At 42.5% G+C, this 20,803-nt stretch overlaps 1 protein-coding gene across 1 annotated transcript in view; it reads right to left on the bottom strand.

Moving 5' to 3' along the window:
• LOC139688552 (protein O-mannosyl-transferase TMTC1-like) overlaps positions 1-5,914 on the bottom strand; it is a 1,154,623-nt gene extending 1,148,709 nt beyond the window's left edge. Inside the window, 1 exon segment of the mRNA XM_071586100.1 lies at positions 4,154-5,914. Coding sequence (XP_071442201.1) covers positions 4,154-4,467 — 314 coding nt within the window. The 5' untranslated portion in view covers positions 4,468-5,914.
• Positions 5,915-20,803: the final 14,889 nt, after the last annotated feature.

Genomic DNA, 20,803 nt, shown 5'->3' with positions numbered 1-20,803 from the left:
TTAAATGGACAGAGAAGAAAACAAACGAGGAAGTACTTGGTGAGGTGAGCAAAGAGAGGGGATTGTTGGGAGAAATTCCATGGGGGCAGGAAAGGTGGATGAAGGGGGTATTGACCGGTAGTGGGATGTTGAAGACTGTAATAGAGGGGGAAATGTTCGGTAAACGAGGAAAGGGAAGGAACAGAATAGGGATGTTGGGCGGGGTGAAGGGAGGAAGAAAGTACTCAGAGATGAAGACGGATTTGATGTAGAGTAGTGTGTTTTGTTAGGAGTCACAGAATATTTATTTTGTAGCTGTATCTATTGAAAAACCTAACATTTTCGGTAGATTACCTAATAATAATAGTATTATTATATATATATATATATATATATATATATATATATATATATATATATATATATATTTATATATATATAACACTTTTTGAAAGTCTCACGGACGTGAATAATAATGTATAACACTTAACACTAGTGGACATAGACAAAAACACAGAAGTACACAAAAAAGACACTCACTATTTTTCGAAATTTTCCCCACCGGAAAAACGACCACCGTATATATATATATATATATATATATATATATATATATATATATATATATATATATATATATATATATATATATATATATATATATATATATATACATGTTTGTCCACGCATTGCTGCTTAGGAGCATGGCAAATTGGTACAAAGTAGCAATAAAAATTATAGAAAATTTAAAAAAAAATTCTCATTACAGTTCTTTTAAAAAATTGTTTAGACATTCTGTTTGCTGGTGATTTCGCTACTAAGTTTTCTTTAATGAGATGTCAAACGAAGAGATAGAGTAAATATAGAAAAATGTGATCATTGTTTCTTCAACAGCAAAAACATCGTCAGCTTTCAACGAACTCTTCAAATCTCTCTAAGAATTCAGAAGGTCCGTTTTCACCAGAATTTATAAATGAGCGAGAGCATAGTTGTAGGAGATTTGAATATTCATCTAATTAGGACCTTCAAAAACGCGCAATACACGTGATTAGTTTAGTGATTTTCTTGGTGATATCTTCTACCTAGAAAACTTCGTCGATGAACTAGACAAAAACAAAATATGACTTTTTTATTGGTCATCTGTTGTTTCCTTCGTTTCACCAGTCCCTGAAATAATTCCTTGCTTCCAAAAGGCCTCCCATACGTACACAAAGGTGACTTTTTTGGTATTCACTCCTTCCACGCATAAGGAGAGACTCCGAAAGAGCAGACAGTTTTAACTTAAGTTATGATCGCGATATATAAAATGGCTGGCTTCATTAGCCACTAAATATAAAATTGCACCGAATGTTTGATGAGGAGATCGCATTGGAGTAAGTCCCCTCCCACAAACTTGATTCAGAGGTATTTATGTTCCGAAATTCCGAAGTGGATTCTTATTTTGCGATCCTTCCGCCCACGAGAGATGGAAGGGGGAGGCGTGGGGGGGCGGGGGTGTGCCACCACCTCGACGCACGCCCATTCTTGAAGAGACGTGTCGCCCTGGCAACGGCCGCCCCGATCTTAGCGGTGATGGGAACGCGCTGGAAGGCCCGCCAATTGGCCGAGACCCGCGGTGACGGATTCCCGCGGAGCCCGCTGAGCATACAGCGTGGGAGACTCAGCGATGCAATTTCGGAATTAAAGCGAGCGGTAGTAATTGTCGACACGAGAGAGATGGGCAACGCTTGAAAATGCGATAGGCTGCTATGTAAATGGGATTGTGGTAATGCGTTCGCACGTTCAACTGCCGGGTAGATTATGTTCGCGGAAAGAAGAACTCCCGGCCGGCGCCACCTTTCCCGACGGGATTAAAGATGATGGCAGCCATTTTTGCCCTTCTACCCTTAAAAGGGTTTAGTCTACTCTTAGAGTTTAACTAATTCGTTGAAATTTCAATTAGCGTACATCCTTTGCTTCGAAGAAACGGAGGAAGGGCAATATTAAATAGTATGTCCCTCGGCGAATCAGATATAGGTTTTTAGAAATAATTTCATCCCCAAATCTAGTGGAAAAATCTAATTAAGTACTCCAGATGACGCAGTATCTTAAGTATATCAATTTTAAACCAGGAAACACCTTAGCTACAATGCCATCTATGGAACGAATTTCTTAAAAGCTCATCGAAATTAACTAGTGCCTAAAATCCACCGCAAAACAAAGCATGAAATAATTTGCTATAATTTGGAGCATCAGAACACCACTTCTTAAAAAGGAAACATTACCTTCTTAACGGCATTTTCAGCAATGGGCTAAATAAGTAGAAATACCGTTGCAGAATGCTGCAGAGAGAATTCGCAAAATAAATTGTAGCGTGCATTATTTGCAATATGCTACCTCACCCACAGAAACCAGGTTGTCCAAATAATGGCGATACATCTAGCATAGAACGCTGACCGTTACCCTTATCCATCACACTGCTACTAGTCAACACATTTCCTGCAATTTTCTAGCGCAGAATATCATACTCAATAAACCAAAAGAAACGCATTCACATTCACTAAATATGTTATCAATTGACCAGGGCATAAATGGGTTCTATCACCAGTGATTAACTACCCTGAATCTTAAATTACATTGGTAGATGCTTAGACTTAATCCACAACTTTTTTATGCCAATCAGTCCTAAGGACATCAATATATAGTGCAATATTAATCAAGGGACCATCTAAATCCGACATTTGACCGGAAGACTACCAACGGTATAATCTGTACCATAAGCTTTCTTAAATTAGTGAGTATATTTATAATGATGAGAGCAGGTCACTGAGAGGACGTGAAACAAAGGCCTATTCCCAAGTGATACGACATGCACTATCAAAATCACAAAAATTAAATTCTTTTACAGGGATTGATTTATCTCAAGTTCTGATTCGCATAAAACGATAAATATAAAAGTGTTAGTGTGTGAAAGCGGAGGGAGGGCGTGCGTCAGAAGTCATCGTGGGCATTCGAGCACATTACAAATTGGGACGAAGTGGCAGGATTCGCTGGTGGCCCCTTGGTCTCGGACAGACGGGGGTCGGCCCCGTGCCCGGGGCTGCTCCTCAGGCGGGGGCTACGAAGGCCCGACGTCCCATTCCCCAAGTCAACGTCGCCCCAAACCTCCGGGGATCCACGACGCGCTGGCAGCGTTAACACTTAAACGTTTCTCAAGGCTTGTCCACCGCGGAAACTATCTTAATAAATGTTCCCAGCCACTTGGAACACCGTCAGCACATCTGGGCGTGTGCTCTTCTCCGTAAAGTTTTGAGAAAGAAATGAAGCAATGTTCACAAAAATACAAAATTTCGGGAAGAAACTAATAGCGTATCCAGATTTACATGCCGTACCGTCAACACCCTTTCCAGACGTTTTTCCCGTAATCTTCGAAAGGATGTCATGCGAAACATAACTTTATGGGAATAAGAAATACAACAAAACCTACATTCACTAAAAGTTACAATAATCACTGGTAAATAAACGCGAATTTGGTCAAATTATGAATGCAATGGATGCTGTTTTTACACTTACATACCATTTGTGCTGTCTTAAATCTTTTTTACTTGGGTCATTCCCAGCTGGTAGAGTTACAAGGAAAAAGGAGAATTAGTAATTCGCGCAACTCCCTTTTTACCCGACACAGTGAGAGCTTCTGCAAACCTCTCAAACGGGAGTGAACTCTCGACAACAGTGAGCGTCTCGCGTCACACCATTGCTCATAGGTCAAGAGTCACGCAGTAATACGAACTTCCACAAGCATCAAGCAATTCCATACATTTCATTTCCTGCCAAGAGCATACAGTTTATGATAATGCATTCGTAAAGAACCGATAAAGCAAATAAACCAGGTGCATGAGTAGGAATCCCACTATAACTGGGAAGGTTGTCACCATGAGGGAAATTAAAATTGCGAATATCCGTAGAAGCCTTCAAAAGGTACTAAGGGCAGCGAATGTCACGGAACTAAAGACATGTCTTCCCAGGAGTGCAGCGAGCATCGACGTTCGCTCATTGGCCCTGGCATTCTAATTGTTCACACATTCTCAAGCGGGTCGAGGCATTGCTACCTTATAAGCCTTCCCTCACATCCAGGGGGGAATAGACCCCGCCCCCCCGTACGCTCGGGGGATTGGGCATTGAGAGGCGAGCTTACCGGAATGTGAGAACGGTGAGAGGCCGGTAGGACTTGTGGCTGGCAGCGTCCGCCATATCCGTTCCCCAGAAGTCATTGCGCAGCAAGTCGGTGACGGACGACTGCCCCAGCACGTCCTTGTTCTGCACGATGGCCGGGATGTCGTCGTGAACGAAGTCCCCCCCCAGGCCGTTCAGGTAGCAGCCCAGGGCCACCACGGCCACGGCCCCGTACAACTTGCGGCACTCGTCACCCTTGGCACCGCCCCAGGCGTCCGAGCAGCCGCTCTCCGACCCCCCAGAGGAGCACTGCCCACCCTTCGGCACCCGCCGCATCTTCCTGCTCCCCCCGGGGAACGGCGATGGGTTCAGCCGCCTCGGTGGGGCGGTTGCATAGCCGGCGGCGAGGAGTGAGCCCACCGGTGACCACCGAAGCCCTCGCTTCCTCCCCCCGGACGTCGGGGGACGGTGACTCGGGCGGGCCCCCGGGTCGGCGCCGCCGGCGGGCCTCCCCGCTGCCACCGGCCGCCGGCTGGTCCCTTCCTCTCCCCTTGGGGCGGCCCGGCGGACTTTTCCCCGCGCCACGGGCACGTCCTCCCACTGGCGAATACCTATGGGATCCCTGTCTAGGGCGAGGCTTCCACCCGCCACTCCGACTTCCCTTCGCCTTCATCCATGTCGCCTTAAGACCCTAATTCATCTTCTACGAGATTAACACTTTCCATCAAGTCGGTATGCATTTCCAGAGAGCTTATGGGGGGTATTGTCCTTCGGTGGGGTCGCGCTTACCGCTTCTCTTGATATCTCGTCATTTAATGCGACCCTTTCTGAGGTAAAATCACCGCCTAGTCATTCGAGTGTCTCCTCCGAAAACCAGCGAGAGCCACGCCCGAGAGTAGAACGCGCGGGCTTCAGTCGCGCAATAAGCCCCGAGGGCCGCCTCTCCCTGCAACCACTGAACAGCCTTCGAAGCCTCTCAAAGGCGGGGGATCGAAATAATGCAATTTCTCTACCTTGTCGAGCGCACTTGTCCCCAGAGGCAAGGTTAGAAAAATATCGTGAACGTAGAAGCTGTGGGGGAGGAATAAAAAGAATTGGTAAAATCTGGGCACTTTCACTTCACTCGTAAACAACACTTCTAGGGCCTCTCGGGGCACTGAACGGAGGCCCTCGGTGAACGTCGGCGGGCGGCCGGTTAGACCGAGGGGGCGCCCGACTCGGCGAAGTTTCCGGAGGGGTGCGTGGCTGGGGGAGGAGGGTCATGAGGAGTGGCAGGTCCACGAGACTGTCGACCTCCGGCGCCGTGTGAAGCCCCCGGATGGGCGGACTCTCCCGGAGAATTTCTCCTCGGAAAGCCTTTCGGCCAATGCAGACGTTACAGGGGATGGCGTATCCAGGAGACGGGGTCCGACCTTGGAGGAACACACGCTCCGAGTGGGTGATGGGGCACCGAAAGGGGCAGTCGGGGACACGTGGAGAGGTCCAACACCGGACCAAGAGGGGCGCCGCACGAGTCAGAATTTGGGGCCGGGAAAGGGAGTCGAAGGACCGGGAGGAGATGAATTAAGCGATTGAACAAGGGGAAGAGGGGGAGTAATGCCGGAGAAGACCAAAGTACCTGAAAAGAAAAATAGCGCAGAGGAGGGTTGAGGTTGACCTGAGGCGAAGTCTCAGGAGAATGTGACACCGGTGGCAACCAGGAAGGCCGGCGGGAGAGAGTTAATAAAGTTTTGAAACGGAGAGAGAGAGAAAGAGAGAAGAGGACGGCAGGATGAGAGGTGAAACCGCGCGATACCGGAGCAGTGAATGAGTGCCGCGCCTGCTGGACGCTACTTCGGCAGACTGAGCCGCGTGAGGGAGGGCGATCAGGATATATATATATATATATACACACACAAACGAATTCCGGAGGGGAACGAGAGCGGGGCGGGAGGGGAAGGGGCGGCAGGGGAAGGGGGCCCCGCGACGGCGCGTTAGGGCAGACACTCGAAGGCACCCACACACCGACACACGCACACGGGAGCGCGCGCGCGCGGGCGACACACGTAGGTTCGTGCCGCGAGGGGGGGCGGGGGTTGAAAGAAGGGGGGAGAGTCGGAAAAAAACAAACGTGTGGGCCAAAAAAGGATTTGAAAGTTCATGACGATCGGATATCATCCGAGTGTTCTTGAAAAAGGTGGAGATCCGCCCCTGCGTGTCGTACTTCCCCCGTCCCCACCTCCCCCCGCCAGGCCTCCTGTGACATCACTTTGGACATCACGGGAGCTTCATACCTACCCCTCTCTCCCTGCTGGCCCAACGGCGAGTGGTAAGAGTGACAGACGCCGGGAGGAAGGTCGTGCATTAAGGAGAAGGGGTTGGCGGGACGCAAAGAGTTGTGCGCGTCCCACAAACTTACCCGAATCGCGGAGGGGACCCGACCGCGGGCGGTCGTCGGATTGGCAGGGCCCACCACGGGCCCTTAGGCCACCTTCGGAGCGACGACTAGTGATCGAGAGGACCGCGTTCGGGCCTCGCCGCCGTTTTGGGAGGGCAACTCCGCCCCCGGACGGCCGCGCGTCCCGCGACTGCCAAGATGAATTTGGACGAGGAGAGAAGCGGAGACGGAAAATCGAAGCAGTTGAAAGACGAATTATAAAGGAGAGCATTGAAAATTAATTTAAATTGACCAATTAATTTATACGAGCCTAAAGAAAAGTAATCCAACGTCACGAATGCAAGATATGTACAATTCTGTAATGGTTCCGGTGGATAAGAAAGAGACATCTACTGAGATATCATATTTTGACGGTGTACGCGGACAGGGATAGTTGAGCGTGAAGCCAAAGCGTCGTGTGCTCAAGCTAAACAAAAGAGGGACTAAGTGGAGTGGAGGGAGGATTCCTATCATAGGAATGGTAATGGGCTGAAAAAAAGATAAAAATTGCAGTTAATTGCCGACCTAAGGTCAATATATTCACCAGGTATTGGCCAAAGGTAATTGGCATAAAAGTTATTGATTTAATTAAAAGAAAATGTAAAAACTTTCTTATTATTTCATACTTTAGGCTATTCATTTCATAAGTAAGGCATTTTTCCTTCATACTTTTACGGCATATTGGACCCCTTTCCCTTGGCCAACGGTCATGAATTTGAATTGAGCGATAGTGTTCCTTTAACCCCGTATTCTTCGCCATCGTAATACGTCAATTGTTCATATGCGATACCACTACTATTTCATACCTAGCCCTCCCTCGGCGTGTATACTTCGCAGCGGCAAGCAGCTCTATCCATGAATTAAGCCCAAACTTGGTACATTGACGATTTCTACAGTCGATGAAACAGCATACCATAGCTCTCCACGATAGTGTTTTAGATGAAATATACAATTTTGGCCCGAATTTAACTGTAATGGCGCGTACTTCTTCCAAAACTGTATCCTCCCATTACCTGCATGTGCATAGTGATACGAACTATGTATTCAGAATCTACGGTAAGACACATTGTGGTAATTAAGTCAACACAATCGGAGGAAAGGCGATTTTAAGTAGTGACGCTATAATTAGTGAGAACACTATAATCTATGCAAGGCGACGCATTCAAAATGTGAGCATTGAGAACTTCAAAGTCGTGGAATACTTCCCAGTGATATATTGAGTCATTGAAGTGGATTGGTTGGTTATGTGCGGTCATTCAATATTGGCTGAGTTCCAGATCTGGAGGCAGCGCGGTGGAAGGCTCTCGACATCTTCAGTTGTCTTCAAAGACGGAGAGAGCGGAGTGTGGGCGGATTAGTTCAAGGGCCGAAATAGCCTCCATCCCTATCGGGATTTAGGTTCAAGGCCAGCTAAAACCTTTTGGAGCAAAATGAATCCGGATCATTTGCATACACTTAAACACCGTTGTTCATCAGTCCTGAATATCAGCACACAATTAAACCGAATTAAAAAAGGTAATAACTAAATATTTTTCTGCAAAAATGGGGTATGAAAAAGAATGAGAAGTTAAAATTAGGTATTTTCAATGAAAATTCACCAAGGTTGACCCACAGAAATGCTTAAGGTAAAATGATAGCGACAGCAATGTTCGCAGAATCTCAAAATAACGCGACGTTGATATAAAAAGATGAATGATATTTGACACCGGAATGTTATTTTATTTTCATAGAGACTTCTTTAATCATTATGACGTCTCGGACCCACGGGACAGTACGCGTGAGCCGTAGTCAGTTTCTATGTGCTGGATGCTCAATAGAACACGCGAAAATAAGCCTTAATCTGAAATAGGATTAAGCATATAATCTAGCTTAACTTGGCCCTTTTCCCCCCTAATGAGAACTGAAATGCTTATATTTTATTTTCATCTGATTATTTTCATTTTTTTCGCCGCTAATTATTAAAAATTTCTGGGACTCAAAGAGTGGCGCTCTCCGTGGCGCAATGCTCCAGACCTTCGATTTGCGGACTCCACCGGTGGAAGGCCCACTCAACTCTGCGACCCCCATTCGTACTCCGCCGCTCCCCAGCGCTGTTTCTGAATTTTCAGTTATTTACAGTTCTCATTTACTGAGAATAAGATAGAAATCAAGGAAACGCTCTTAACAAAATTTAAAAGTTAAGATGATGACAAATATTTTTAATATAAATTTATTAAAATTATGAAAGTCCATTCAATTATTGGCATTTGTGCAGGAGGCTACTCTTCGAGAAGGCTGTGGCGGGTGCTTGGTCCCGGGTGTCTGGTGTCGCTGTTGGCACCAGTACCCGGACGGCCTCCGATGGATTCGATGTAAGCTGTCTGGCATCTCTGGGATAGGATACTGCCGCAAACATTTATAGCCTTAACGCTTTTTTTCTGCTCCAAAACTTAAAGAAGCCTCGTCTCAGAGTTGCCACATGCCATATTACGTTCGAGGTAGAATGAAGAATTTTCCGTTCCTCGCAGGAGTTGTTTGTAAGAAACAATATTATTTAATGTTGTGGAACAACTGAGGGACTTATGGGATTATCATTGAAGAGCCAAATTCGCTCTTTGGACGGCAAAATGCCCAATGAAGATGGAAAATACTTAATGAATGTGAATTTTCGGAAAAAAGAAATTTATTTATCTGATTTGAGAGTAACGTACACATTCCATAAATCGAATAGAGACAAATTAGTTGTTCAAATTGGTTGTTAGACACCAGTTATTCACATGTGGCAACTCACAACATATAAAATACAAAGTTTATATAAGCTATATTGCCCATAATTAATATATTTATTACCTATACCATTTACCATCTATTTATTTTTTATTTGTAGCTCTAAAGTTGGTAGCAATACGATACTTTTCTCTGGTTGCGATTCGAAACATCGAGAATTTTCCATATTACGATTTAATTCGCCAACCTTCAGCGCAAGAGCATAAAAAATCAGCGGAACTGAAATGTTCAGTGTCACGTTGGTCAAAAGAAGTTTTTTCTCACGGACACGACTTGAAGTTCACGTGATTTCACATTCAAACTGGCGCAGCGATGAATGGCGCTCTTGGGCTTCTGCGCAGAATTTCCCGCGCCATTCCAATTGGAATTCAGCTTCTCTAAGTAGTTATGTAGGGAGTTTCGCAACTTTTAAGCGCAAATATTCTATTAACATTGACTTCATACATTTTTTGGAAAAAAAGAGAAAGAATTAACCAAGACCTTTCTAAGAAGCACTAGAATCTTCTTTGCCCCCATTCGAGGTTATAAACACAGAGGCTTCCTTCTTGAATTACAAACTTCCCAGTACTTCGTGACGCGTTTTCCTAATGAGCTTTCGTAAAATACTACCAATTAGTGCCTATGCACATGTCCTACGAATGAAGCACGGTGGAGGGGGAAAACTTTCCAAATCAGCATCTATGTATTTTTTATCGGCGTGACGTGGCGTTTAGGTACGACTAGTTACGAAGCCATTCATTTAGGAATACTAACTTTATAACGTTCGATTACGTTTATTTAATTAAAAATGTTTAGCTCAAAATATATTTAGTCGTGGCTCTAACCTGTCTTAATACATCTTAAAATCTATGGAAGTGAAATTATATTCCTGTACAAAATATCATTTTTATTTTAATATCAAGCGCAGACTATTTGGATATTTTGCGATCATTGTAGAAGCTGAAACTTAACTTGAGAATTCCGATGAGTCATCCATAGAGAATACATTAAAGTTTTTCCTATTATTATTTTGCTTTAGAATTACATAGGATTATCATAAAGACGATCCTGCGTATTTTAGGCCACTGCGGTTTTCGAGAAAGAGAAAAGTTAAATTAAATATTTAAAAAAACGTTAATAAACTAAAGCACGTGGAACAGTTGGCATATCTCAAAAGTGTCTTAGACCAAATTGGTGGAAGGAGTAGGGACGTGAGGAGAAGAATTGCGTTAGGCAAAGAGGCTTTTACAAGAAGGAGGGAGTTGATGAGAGGGACGTTGAGTAAGGTTGTTAAGAAACGAATCGTCAAAACTTTGATATGGAGTGTAGTTATGTACGGCGCGGAAACATCTTCACTGAAGGAAGATGTTAGAAGTAGATTGGAGGCTTTTAAGAGATTTGGGTGTGGAGAAAGATGGTAAAGGCAAAATGGACTGACGGGGAAACAAATGAGAAAGAGATACTTGTTATGGTGGGCGAGGAAAGGGGTTTGTTGGGAGAAATCCTATGGAGGCCGGAAAAAAGGATGAGGGGAGTATTGTCTGGCAGTGGGGTGCTGAAGACTGCGATAGAGGGTAGAATGATAGTCAAACGAGGAAAGAAAAGGAACAGGATAGGGAAATTGGATGGGGTGACGAGAGGAAGATTAAGATGAAGAGAGGTTTACTGCACAGTTGGATGTCGGTGTTTGTTTTGATAGGAGAGGCAAATTAATTAACACTATATATATATATATATATATATATATATATATATATATATATATATATATATTTATTTATTTATTAGGTAATCTACCAAAGTACTTCCTAATTTGTTTTCCCCTCGGTCCATTTCACCATCACCATTCTTCTCCAAAACCACATTTCAAAAGCTACCAATCTACGTCTATCCTCCTGCTTCAATGACCACGTTTCCGCACCGTACATAGCTACGCTCCATATCAGAGTTTTTACGAGTCTTTTCTTAACATCCTTACTCAACGTCCCTGTCATCATCTCCCTCCTCCTCGTGAAAGCCTATTTGCATAGCGCAATTCTTCTCCTTAGGTCCCTACTACTTTGACCGTGTTGGTCCAAAACGCTTCCGAGATACGTAAACGGTTCTACCTGCTCTAGTTTTTGCCCTCCTGTTTTAATGTTTAGCTTAGCCTTTTTCTTTCTCGAAAATCGCATAACCTTTGTTTTATTAATATTGATTCTCATCCCATACCTGTCGCACTGAATTTCCAATTCACTCAGCAATGCTTGCTTGTAGCCCCTTGGCTGACTGGCCGACTAAAGCTTGGTCATCAGCAAGCCTAACTGATTTTACGAATTCCCCGCCCTCTTTCATTCCTACCTCCAGTTCTTCCCATGCCTCTTTAATCATTTCCTTAGCATACAGGTTGAACAGCAACGGTGATAATGGGCAACCCTGCCTTAAGTTCAACCAGTACTAAGCCCCACGCGGCGTGTAAAGTTCGAAATTCACACATCGGCCGGGTAATGGGACCAGTTTCTTTCCTTGTGCCGGTCACGTTTTCCCAGGAAGATCTTGTACCCAAAAAATATGGAACTAATATAACGAAAACATTTTGTGCCCAGTTTACTGATCTAACATCCTGGCCTGGTCTATTACCTAAATTCCTGGATACCTCGGGTGTCGCCTCGGATTGAGATACCAGCTCAGTATCTTAGCTAATTCCAATCTTCAAATAGTTCTTAATCCTCCGCTAAGACGGCATCATCGAATACAATCCCTCCCTTTCTGGCGGATGTAGCCAATAACCGCGGATTCACTTCTCCTGGCACTATGACATCCTCTAAACAGTCAACCTGGAGTAGGGATAGAACATCACCAGTTTCTAATAATGCTTTGGCTTTATACTGAAGCTATACAGAATACCTAGCGAAAAATTACCAGAGAAACTGAACGGTTACTCAAGAGAAAATTAGCAGTTCCAAAACTACCTTCTTTTTTGGCCAAACATTAGACACAAAATGGCTTTTCCGAAAATGAGATCGTTTTTCTTATGTAGTAAAATAATCCAGATGGCATTGTGAATTTTCATTTTCCTCACTCTTTTTGGTGGTAAATTTATTACTACACATCCCACAGTCGAACTTTCTGGTGGGGTCCTCGCCCTCTCTTGGCTAGTGGGGTCATCATTGGGGGCAAAGCGACGGGGGAGGGGAGGTGTGAGACTCTTTGAGAGTATTTAATTTTACGTATCGGTTGGTCGGCATGATTTGGTAAGCTAAAAACTGATGCAGGTTAACCTCGTTGAGGGAGACAATGGTGTAGGCCTGAGAGGATTCTGTGCAAGGAGTCGGGATGATTGCAGATTCTGCAGATCCCCAAAAGTAGTATCACTTATTTTTTCCCGGATAGACGGACGGGCGGGCATCGGTTTCTCCGGCTGGGTTCGAGGGAGGGGAGTCTCGGGAAAGGCTGGAGGCCGGTGACAATTGCATTCCAGCCTTTGCGGAGTGTGAATCGTTCATAGGCGGAACCTCTATAACGTGACCTCGCTGCTCTCTATCATGAATCGGATACCGGAACAACGACACGCTATCAAATTTTTCCATTAAACTGGGAAAAACCGAGATAGAGACTCATGATATGCTCAAGGCAGCTAATAGTGATAACGCCATGGGTATATCAGCTGGTTTTGAGTGACACAGGTTGTTTCGAGAGGATAGAGAAGATTTCGAAGACGCCGAACATTCAGGACGCCCTTTGACCGTAAAAAGTGACGAAAATCTTGCAAGATCAAAGCCTTGTTGAACAGGGATCGCAGATTAAGTGTTAACATGGTTTTTGATGCTTCTATCCCTATCTATCCCGAATGGTGATGTGCATCGACTTGCGAGCGAAAACATGGGCATGAAAAAGATGTGTGAGAAGTTGGGAAGCCGCGAGTGCTCTCGGACGAGCAAAAGGAAACTCACACATGGATCTATCCACCTGGAGCTTCTCGACAAAGTGAGTGAGACTCCAGATTTTTAAGACAATGCCCCACCAGACTTATGCATCTTCCCCTGTCTCAAATCCGTGCTGAACGGATGTCACCACGGCTCGATAGAAGCGTTGCAACAGGACGTGACGAGGGAGCTTGGCAGCATTTTGGGTGCCGCCTTCAAGAAGGCGTGGAAACCCGCTGGCAGCGGTCTGTGGACTAACAAGGTCTCTACTTCGAAGAATTTTGAGTAAATGTATCGATTATGGAAATATATAAATGTTTTTAATCGACTCAGTCCATCTACTTTTGGGACAGACGTGTGCGAAAGCCATCGCCAATGGCGTTGTGTCCCAATAATGTCAGTCAGGCGCATCCGCCGTGGCAATTCAATGACAGGAACCGGAGAATTCACGCCTTAAACAATTAATTTTAGGGGGATTTACATCTTCCACACCATCTATCTGAAATGAGATTCGTGGCCCAAGAGATGCTTTTGATAGATACGAAGAGAATTCCTTGTAAACTTCAGCTAATGCCACTTTGCACTGTGTGAAGTCGTGCTCAAGGGATAGATAGTGTGGCAGAGCTACTAAATGAAAAACTGATGGGGAAAGTGATAGGATATCGAGAAGAGTGTTTTGCATTTGCAAAGGAGAGGGCATATTAGCGAATCAAATTCTACTCCCGAGAATTCAAAATGAGTTTCCATAGCTAACTCATCTTATGAAAACAAACTAAAGTAATTAATAGTGACGGATACTAATCTAAAATCATTATCATGTAATTCTTTCATGTCATTCCTCTTCAAAATTTTATAATCTAGTGAAAATCTCCAAGTTTAAGAAAATACATGGTGTAAATATGCGACTGCCTTATTTCCAAGATGGATTGTATATTTTTCGAACTGTGTACAGCGGTGGATGCAAGAAAAACCAACCTTCTTCCCAAGATCCTGCCAAGAGATGAGTTTTTGTAGTCCTGACACATGAAATTAAGGTGCAAAAGGCAGTTACAATATTCAAGAAATGACTATTCATTTTTGTGCACAGCCATGACGAAGGCCCATGCCGTGGCCCTTGACGAAGTAAGGTGGATTTGGTCGCTCGCTGGATTGCTTGCCGTGGTACATGGCTGGCTTAACTTCAATGGGAAATGGCTTACAAATTTACCCAAGATAGGTACTTAGTGCTCGCGTGCGGTACTGCATTAAACGAGAAGTTATTTAGCGAAGTAGTCATTAGATTTCATTCCGCTTTGTTCTTGACGTTTTCATGACCTCACGTTTAAAAAAATTAGAAATTATGCACGGCGATTAGAATATATTCGTCCTCTTTCAAAAGATGTTTGGCGAGGGCTTCAGAATGAGAATAAATGAGATCTGAATAGGAAACGGAATAAATTGAGCCGCGCAGCAAATGTCATGGGAGGCAACATGCAGTTACGAGTCGCGGACTTGGGAACCACTTGGCTCTCCATCCAAGTTGTGTGCTAACACTCGTCTGACGGAAATGCCGTAAAAAAATACGAGTCACTTTTTTCGTCGTGGACTCGTGAAGCAAGAACTGAAATACAATTAGTGAGCCTCAAGTGGCTGAAACACTTCCTCTGCACGAGTCTCCGAGAGGAATGGAAAAACCTATGACAGCGTTGAAACAAAGGACGGGATGGAAAGTCCTACACACTAGTCTTTTTTCGGAGACGCTTTTTATACTCTGAAGAAACTTGAAGCTACGGCGTTCGTTGAGCTTCAATGAAGGATTAGCGCTTAAAAATGAAAATAACAAGCAGGTATAATAAGGTTTATGCAGACATACTAAAAACAAGTGTCTCGAATAAAAATGTGCAATATACACTCTGTTTTTCTAAAATTGATAAAAGAATCTTTTATTCCGTTTAAATTACGAACCACGCAACGCGGAACACGTGAATCCAAACAGCACGCCGGAAGTCGAAACCCGATTTCATTCGCTATTGGGTTTTGGCCGTCGAATATCATTTGTAACAAATTCATTTTGCAGGCACTCGAAAGAAATGACCATGTCTTACTTTGGAATTATTTGATTTTTTCCAAATTTGTAATAAAGGGAACATTTTTTAACGATTAAAAGCCATTGTTTCCACCGCTATCGTTTCATCGGAGGAAGTGTTTCCTCAAGAAACATACAGTAATCGCATGGATACTTTCAAATAGCCCGGAAAGGTTACATGGAATGGCTTGGAATCAATCTAAGCTACAAACAGCGAAATGCTTACATCAGCATTTATTAAAACTTTGATTATAGCTATATTCACACGGCACTTAGAGCAGAGGGCACAGGTAGCGGAAAGGTGGAAGGGGACCTAAATTTAGTCAAAGGGGGGTAAATATTTAAGTGGAGGGAGAGTTGCTCCAATATAAAATGCGCGAAAAAGGCTGCAAAATGAGGATGCACGTGGGTGACATTTTTACCGACTCTCTCCTTCAATGTAATTAATTCCTTCATTTTAATCTCAGTAACTTAATAATATATATGTGCCGTTAGAAATATAACTGTTACAATTATGTGTCTTTCCTCTAATTAATAGGGTTTTCGCATGTTTTTCACAACCCCCTTTTCTCTTGGGTGTTTTCTGCGTGTGTTTTTAGGTGAGCAATGCCACTCTCTCCACAGCTTTTCCCACAAATCTCATTCTTTGGTTAGGCTTTTCCTTTTTTATTTTCTCTCTTCACTGTCTTTTACTTTAAGTATGTATACTTAATTTATACATTTATATGTATGTAATATGGATATATATATGTATGTGTATGTATGTACATATATATATATATATATATATATATATATATATATATATATATATATATATATATATATATATATATAGATATATATCTTCGAAATGGAACGCTCTTCGGCGACGCCCAAATATATAAAAACACAGATGTAGATTTTGAAACTATAGAAACACAAAGAAAGGACATATGTAGTTTTGACGTTTCGACGGCAAGGTCATCGTCTCCTATATATGTATAAAACACTTTTTGACAGTGTCACGGACGTGAATAATATTCTTTAACACAGACAAAATTACAAAACACTCAGTCTCTTTTTGTGTGTTTCTGTGTCCACTAGTACTAAGTGTTATACATTATACACACACACACACACACACACACACATATATATATATATATATATATATATATATATATATATATATATATATATATATATATATATATATATACACATTTGGACGGCAACACAGAACAAAAATAAAATAGTAATACCATCACCTTTCTTGACACAGACATCTTACTTCAAAACAACAAACTCACTGCTTCAGCACACATCAAAGCCACTAACCATCAGCAATACCTACACTTCACCAGAACTCATCCTCAAAACACCAAACGCTTGATTCCCAACTCTCTCTCTCTCTCTCTCTCTATCCGCGGACATCGAGTTTGCAACACTACAGCCACTCTCAACAAATACCTCCATTATTTGCACCACAATCCACTCCTCAACCGCGGTCACCCAGAAAAGCTCCAGCCAAATAAAATCCACCCGACCACACACATCACATAAAAAAGCCCACATCTGAAGCAGGATGCAACCTTTGCACCACCTATTTCCCCGGATCACAAAGACTGAAAACCTTATTTTGTTTCCTATTTTGCACGACAATGACTGGACCTCGTCCTTACTACCCCAATGCCCATGTCTCGCATACAGACCCGCCAATCTCAAAAACCTAAGATCCACCAACCTTTGGCACCCCCCCGACAAATTTCCTAATATTTCTCCTGTTTGCAACCGCCCCCGATGTGAAACTTGTCTACTTATTAGATCTACTCCCCTCTCCCCACATCCCCTCATCGCCCCCTCACCTCGTTCCCACGCTAATTACCTTTCAAAAAACATTATTTATCTTTTGTCATGAAAACAATGCGCTTCGTTTTATATAGGTGAATGCCTTTGTAAAATACCTATTAGTAGGGTTAGTGTGGATAGAGGCCAGGAATTTTTTAGTGCTGAGAGAAATATTGACATCGAGGAAGGTGATCTGAGAGGATGAAATGGTCAAGGTGAAAGACAGAGATGAGGAATCATTGAGTTGGGAGATGAAGGAATTGAGGGAATCTATGCTATGTGACCAGAGTAGAAAGATGCTAGGCGAAGTTTTCCATTATTTTATCGTCAAATAACGCTTGGTATTTAATACCAAGGACGTACTTTCTCATAATTTAATGGCAAAAGCAAACTGTAAATACTTACCTAAAAGAACAGTATTTTGCTTCTTTCGATATATAATATATGTCTTTAGCCGTTCAACTTGAAAAGTTTTCAACCACGAAGCAAAATTCAAGCATTCATTTACGATATAAGTAAATCACCAATCAAATCCTAAATTACATTTTAATTTTATTGACGACTGTATTTTTGCTAAAGAATTCAGAAAAGGTCTGGCAAAAAATACATTTATCCCGTATCGAAAAATGTAAATTATGGTAAAGGCTTCTGAATTTATTCATAATTCTTCTATGACCTATAATTTGCGAAAATTTAACTTTTTAGTTATTGATTTCGATTGATGGCCGTGTGGCCAAACTTAGCTCAGTTTGGCCGACGTTCGTTGGGTCTCAGTTGAGCGGCCGACCCTCCAGCGTGAGCAAACCCGCGGCGCACGGTGGGAGAGAGGCAGACGCCTCTTCGACCGCGGCGCCATTACGGATATTACCCTTTCCTTATGCTTCTGCACTATTTGACTGCAAAACAATGACCAACTCAGTGAAACAGTATTTCCAGCTCACAAGTTAGCTAATTAGTTACACTCGTAAACGAAAAATGGCTAACTATTATAACTAATTGAACATTAACAGATAACATTTTCAGGTAAAATATCAAAAACTTTACATCGCCAAGAAAACTTATACCAGCCACTTAAATGCTAGAATTAAACTAGCATTAGCTACTTAACTGTGTATATTAAAATTGATATTTGCGCTCCTAAATTATCTAGGATATTGATCTTGACTTGAATGCATCAAATTGACTTGAAATTTACTCGAGTAAAAATCAATCTCATATTAAATTAGTTTTAGTCCAAAACTTCTATAATCGTCAGAAATGGAAGTGCAAACAATTCCGCTCCCTTCCTCCAAGTTTAGAACAATGGGTTCCAGGAATTTCTCCACCCAACGATATTTAATCCATGAATATTCTTGGACGTTTTTGACGTGCTCCCCAGTATTATTAACAAATCGGTACCGGTACTACATCCAGAGCCTAGACATATAGCCAAAGAAAATCTTTTATTTCTGTGCTGAATTGTTTTGGCAACCCACTAAGCCTCCCCCTGAGAACACATCAACATGATAGCATTAAATAATCAGCCCACAAGGGTGTATTGACCCTCTTTTATGCACAATTAAATCCTTAGCATACCTCTGAAGAATGCCAGAGGTGAATTTAATTTTTTTTAGCCGACCTGAATGCTGCACCCGATAGGGAGGTCACACCTAGCGGGTAAGTTTCACCCCCAAAGGGATCCCATTTCATCGCAAATATCAAATCCAGCAATGGGTGTAATTCATATCTGTTCATGCAGTACGCTGGTCTTCGATGGGAGCAGACCTCCCTGCTCCTTTTCCTGCGTATGAAACCCCCTTTCAGTCATGCCCCTCAGAATGAACCAGTAAAAGATATCCCTTCCTAATATTCCTAAATTCTTCCTGAATGAAAAACAATAGCCTAGCTCTCTTTTTCTACAGCTTCCTTCGATTTCATTTGGTGATTTGACCTTACCATCTCGTGGTCAAATATTCCTCATTCTAAACTAAACGTAGGTATAACACATTTCCTCCCTACGTGTAAACTTTTGAGGTGTGTACTGCTATACAGAAGTTTTCAACCAGACTATGTTCTAAAGTTTTCAACCAATTGCTAAAAATCAGCCAAATTTTTTATACTTAGCTAATCACGAATGCTGAAAACCCATGAATTTTTCCGTTAAATATAATGATGAAAACCAACCCAAATGTCTTGAATTCAAAAAGTTTTTCACTCGTTTTTACCCCTACCGTCGCTACATACTAAACACTTTGAAACTAAACTTACCATTTCCTGATTAGATTACGGCTACAGTTGCCGTAATTTATGCGTCACGATGCGGTTTCAAGCACCGACTGAATTTTGGTCGTTGGCAATACGTCGCTCGTGTCTCAACCGAATCGAAGAATTTCCCACTGAAAAATTCTCTTTCATTCTTCGTAAACAGTGGTAATGTTGCTCAAAACAAATTAAATGCACAGTGGAAGTTGTTACAACGGCATTTCTGAATATCTTCGTTAACGAAAGTGACGTGATATCCGTCGAGGTGGGTTGAAAATGGGACAAATGCGGAAGCCTAGATTTGCAATATCTATCTTGTGTTAAATTGTAAAGTGGCAGGGTTGGTAATAATGAGTCATTGGTTCCTGATTTATTTCGATTGCTGATGTCACTTTGGTTGCACTTTGTGAAAGACACCTGCTGTCGGTGACACCTCTGTGAGAGAGGGTTCGAGCAGCATGTTCAAACAGCATACTACTCGTACTTGCATGAATAGTGAAGTATGATCCTGTAGTCGCTCTGCCAGAAAGTTCGAGAACACGCAATATGGTGTTAACGAGTGTCCTTGAAAGTCGTGCTTGAGAGATATGTCCACCATATTTTCAATGTGCCCTTCAAAATAAATCGGGTTACGTGTACGAGCTCCGTATGTTCATTAGGCTTTCTATTAAAGTGCTAGAACGGACCTTTTTTGCATTAGTGTAAGGTGAGAATTTGAATTTAAATGGTTCGCCCCTTTTTGAATCTTTTTCCACCGATTCACTGGACATCATCAGGATTTATCCGTACGAAATTAGGATCTTAGACCAGAATTTCTCACCTATGAATATTTTTCACGGTTTTCAATAAATATTATTGCATTTTGCTATGGATACTTCTTCATTACAAGTGAGACCTTACCTAAATTTCAGAAATTAATATTCGGCCAATATTTTATATTTTAAAATATTTACGAAATTCCTGTAAATATAAGGAAGTTTTTCTTGTTTAAAATTTCAAGCTCCTTAGATTTTCTCAAATTTTCATCAAAATTTAACAAAGAGAATACAGCTGAATGTCAGTTATCTTGGGAGAACTATTTTTGCGGTGTCACTGTATCAAATAATGTTTTCTGTACATTGAAGGGTATGAGTCAGGAACACATTTAAAAGTGAAGGATAATTTACATGTTAAAATCCTGGTAGTTACCCTTCGTCAAGTCAAATCGTCAATATGAGATTGACCTATACTTGCACCGAAGGGCGTGGGTATGTGAGGGAAGGAGGGCGAAGGGTTTGAAGCCATGCCTCAGTCGAGAGTTCCCCTCAGGAGGCGTCAGTGACCCCAGGTGGAGGGGAAGGTTCGGGGTGAGGCGAGGAAAAGATGGGAGGGTTATGTGACGATGACGAGGAGAGCTAAGAGACGACGATCGTGGAAGCAATGAAGAATATGGAGCTAAGTATTTGAATGAGTAATCAGTGGATGATTATG

This window comes from Hetaerina americana, unplaced genomic scaffold, assembly GCF_022747635.1.
Source record: "Hetaerina americana unplaced genomic scaffold, ioHetAmer1.1.p SCAF_20, whole genome shotgun sequence".
Lineage (NCBI taxonomy): Eukaryota > Metazoa > Arthropoda > Insecta > Odonata > Calopterygidae > Hetaerina > Hetaerina americana.
Note: the sequence above shows the minus strand (reverse complement) of the source record. Positions and strands in the feature narration are given on the sequence as shown.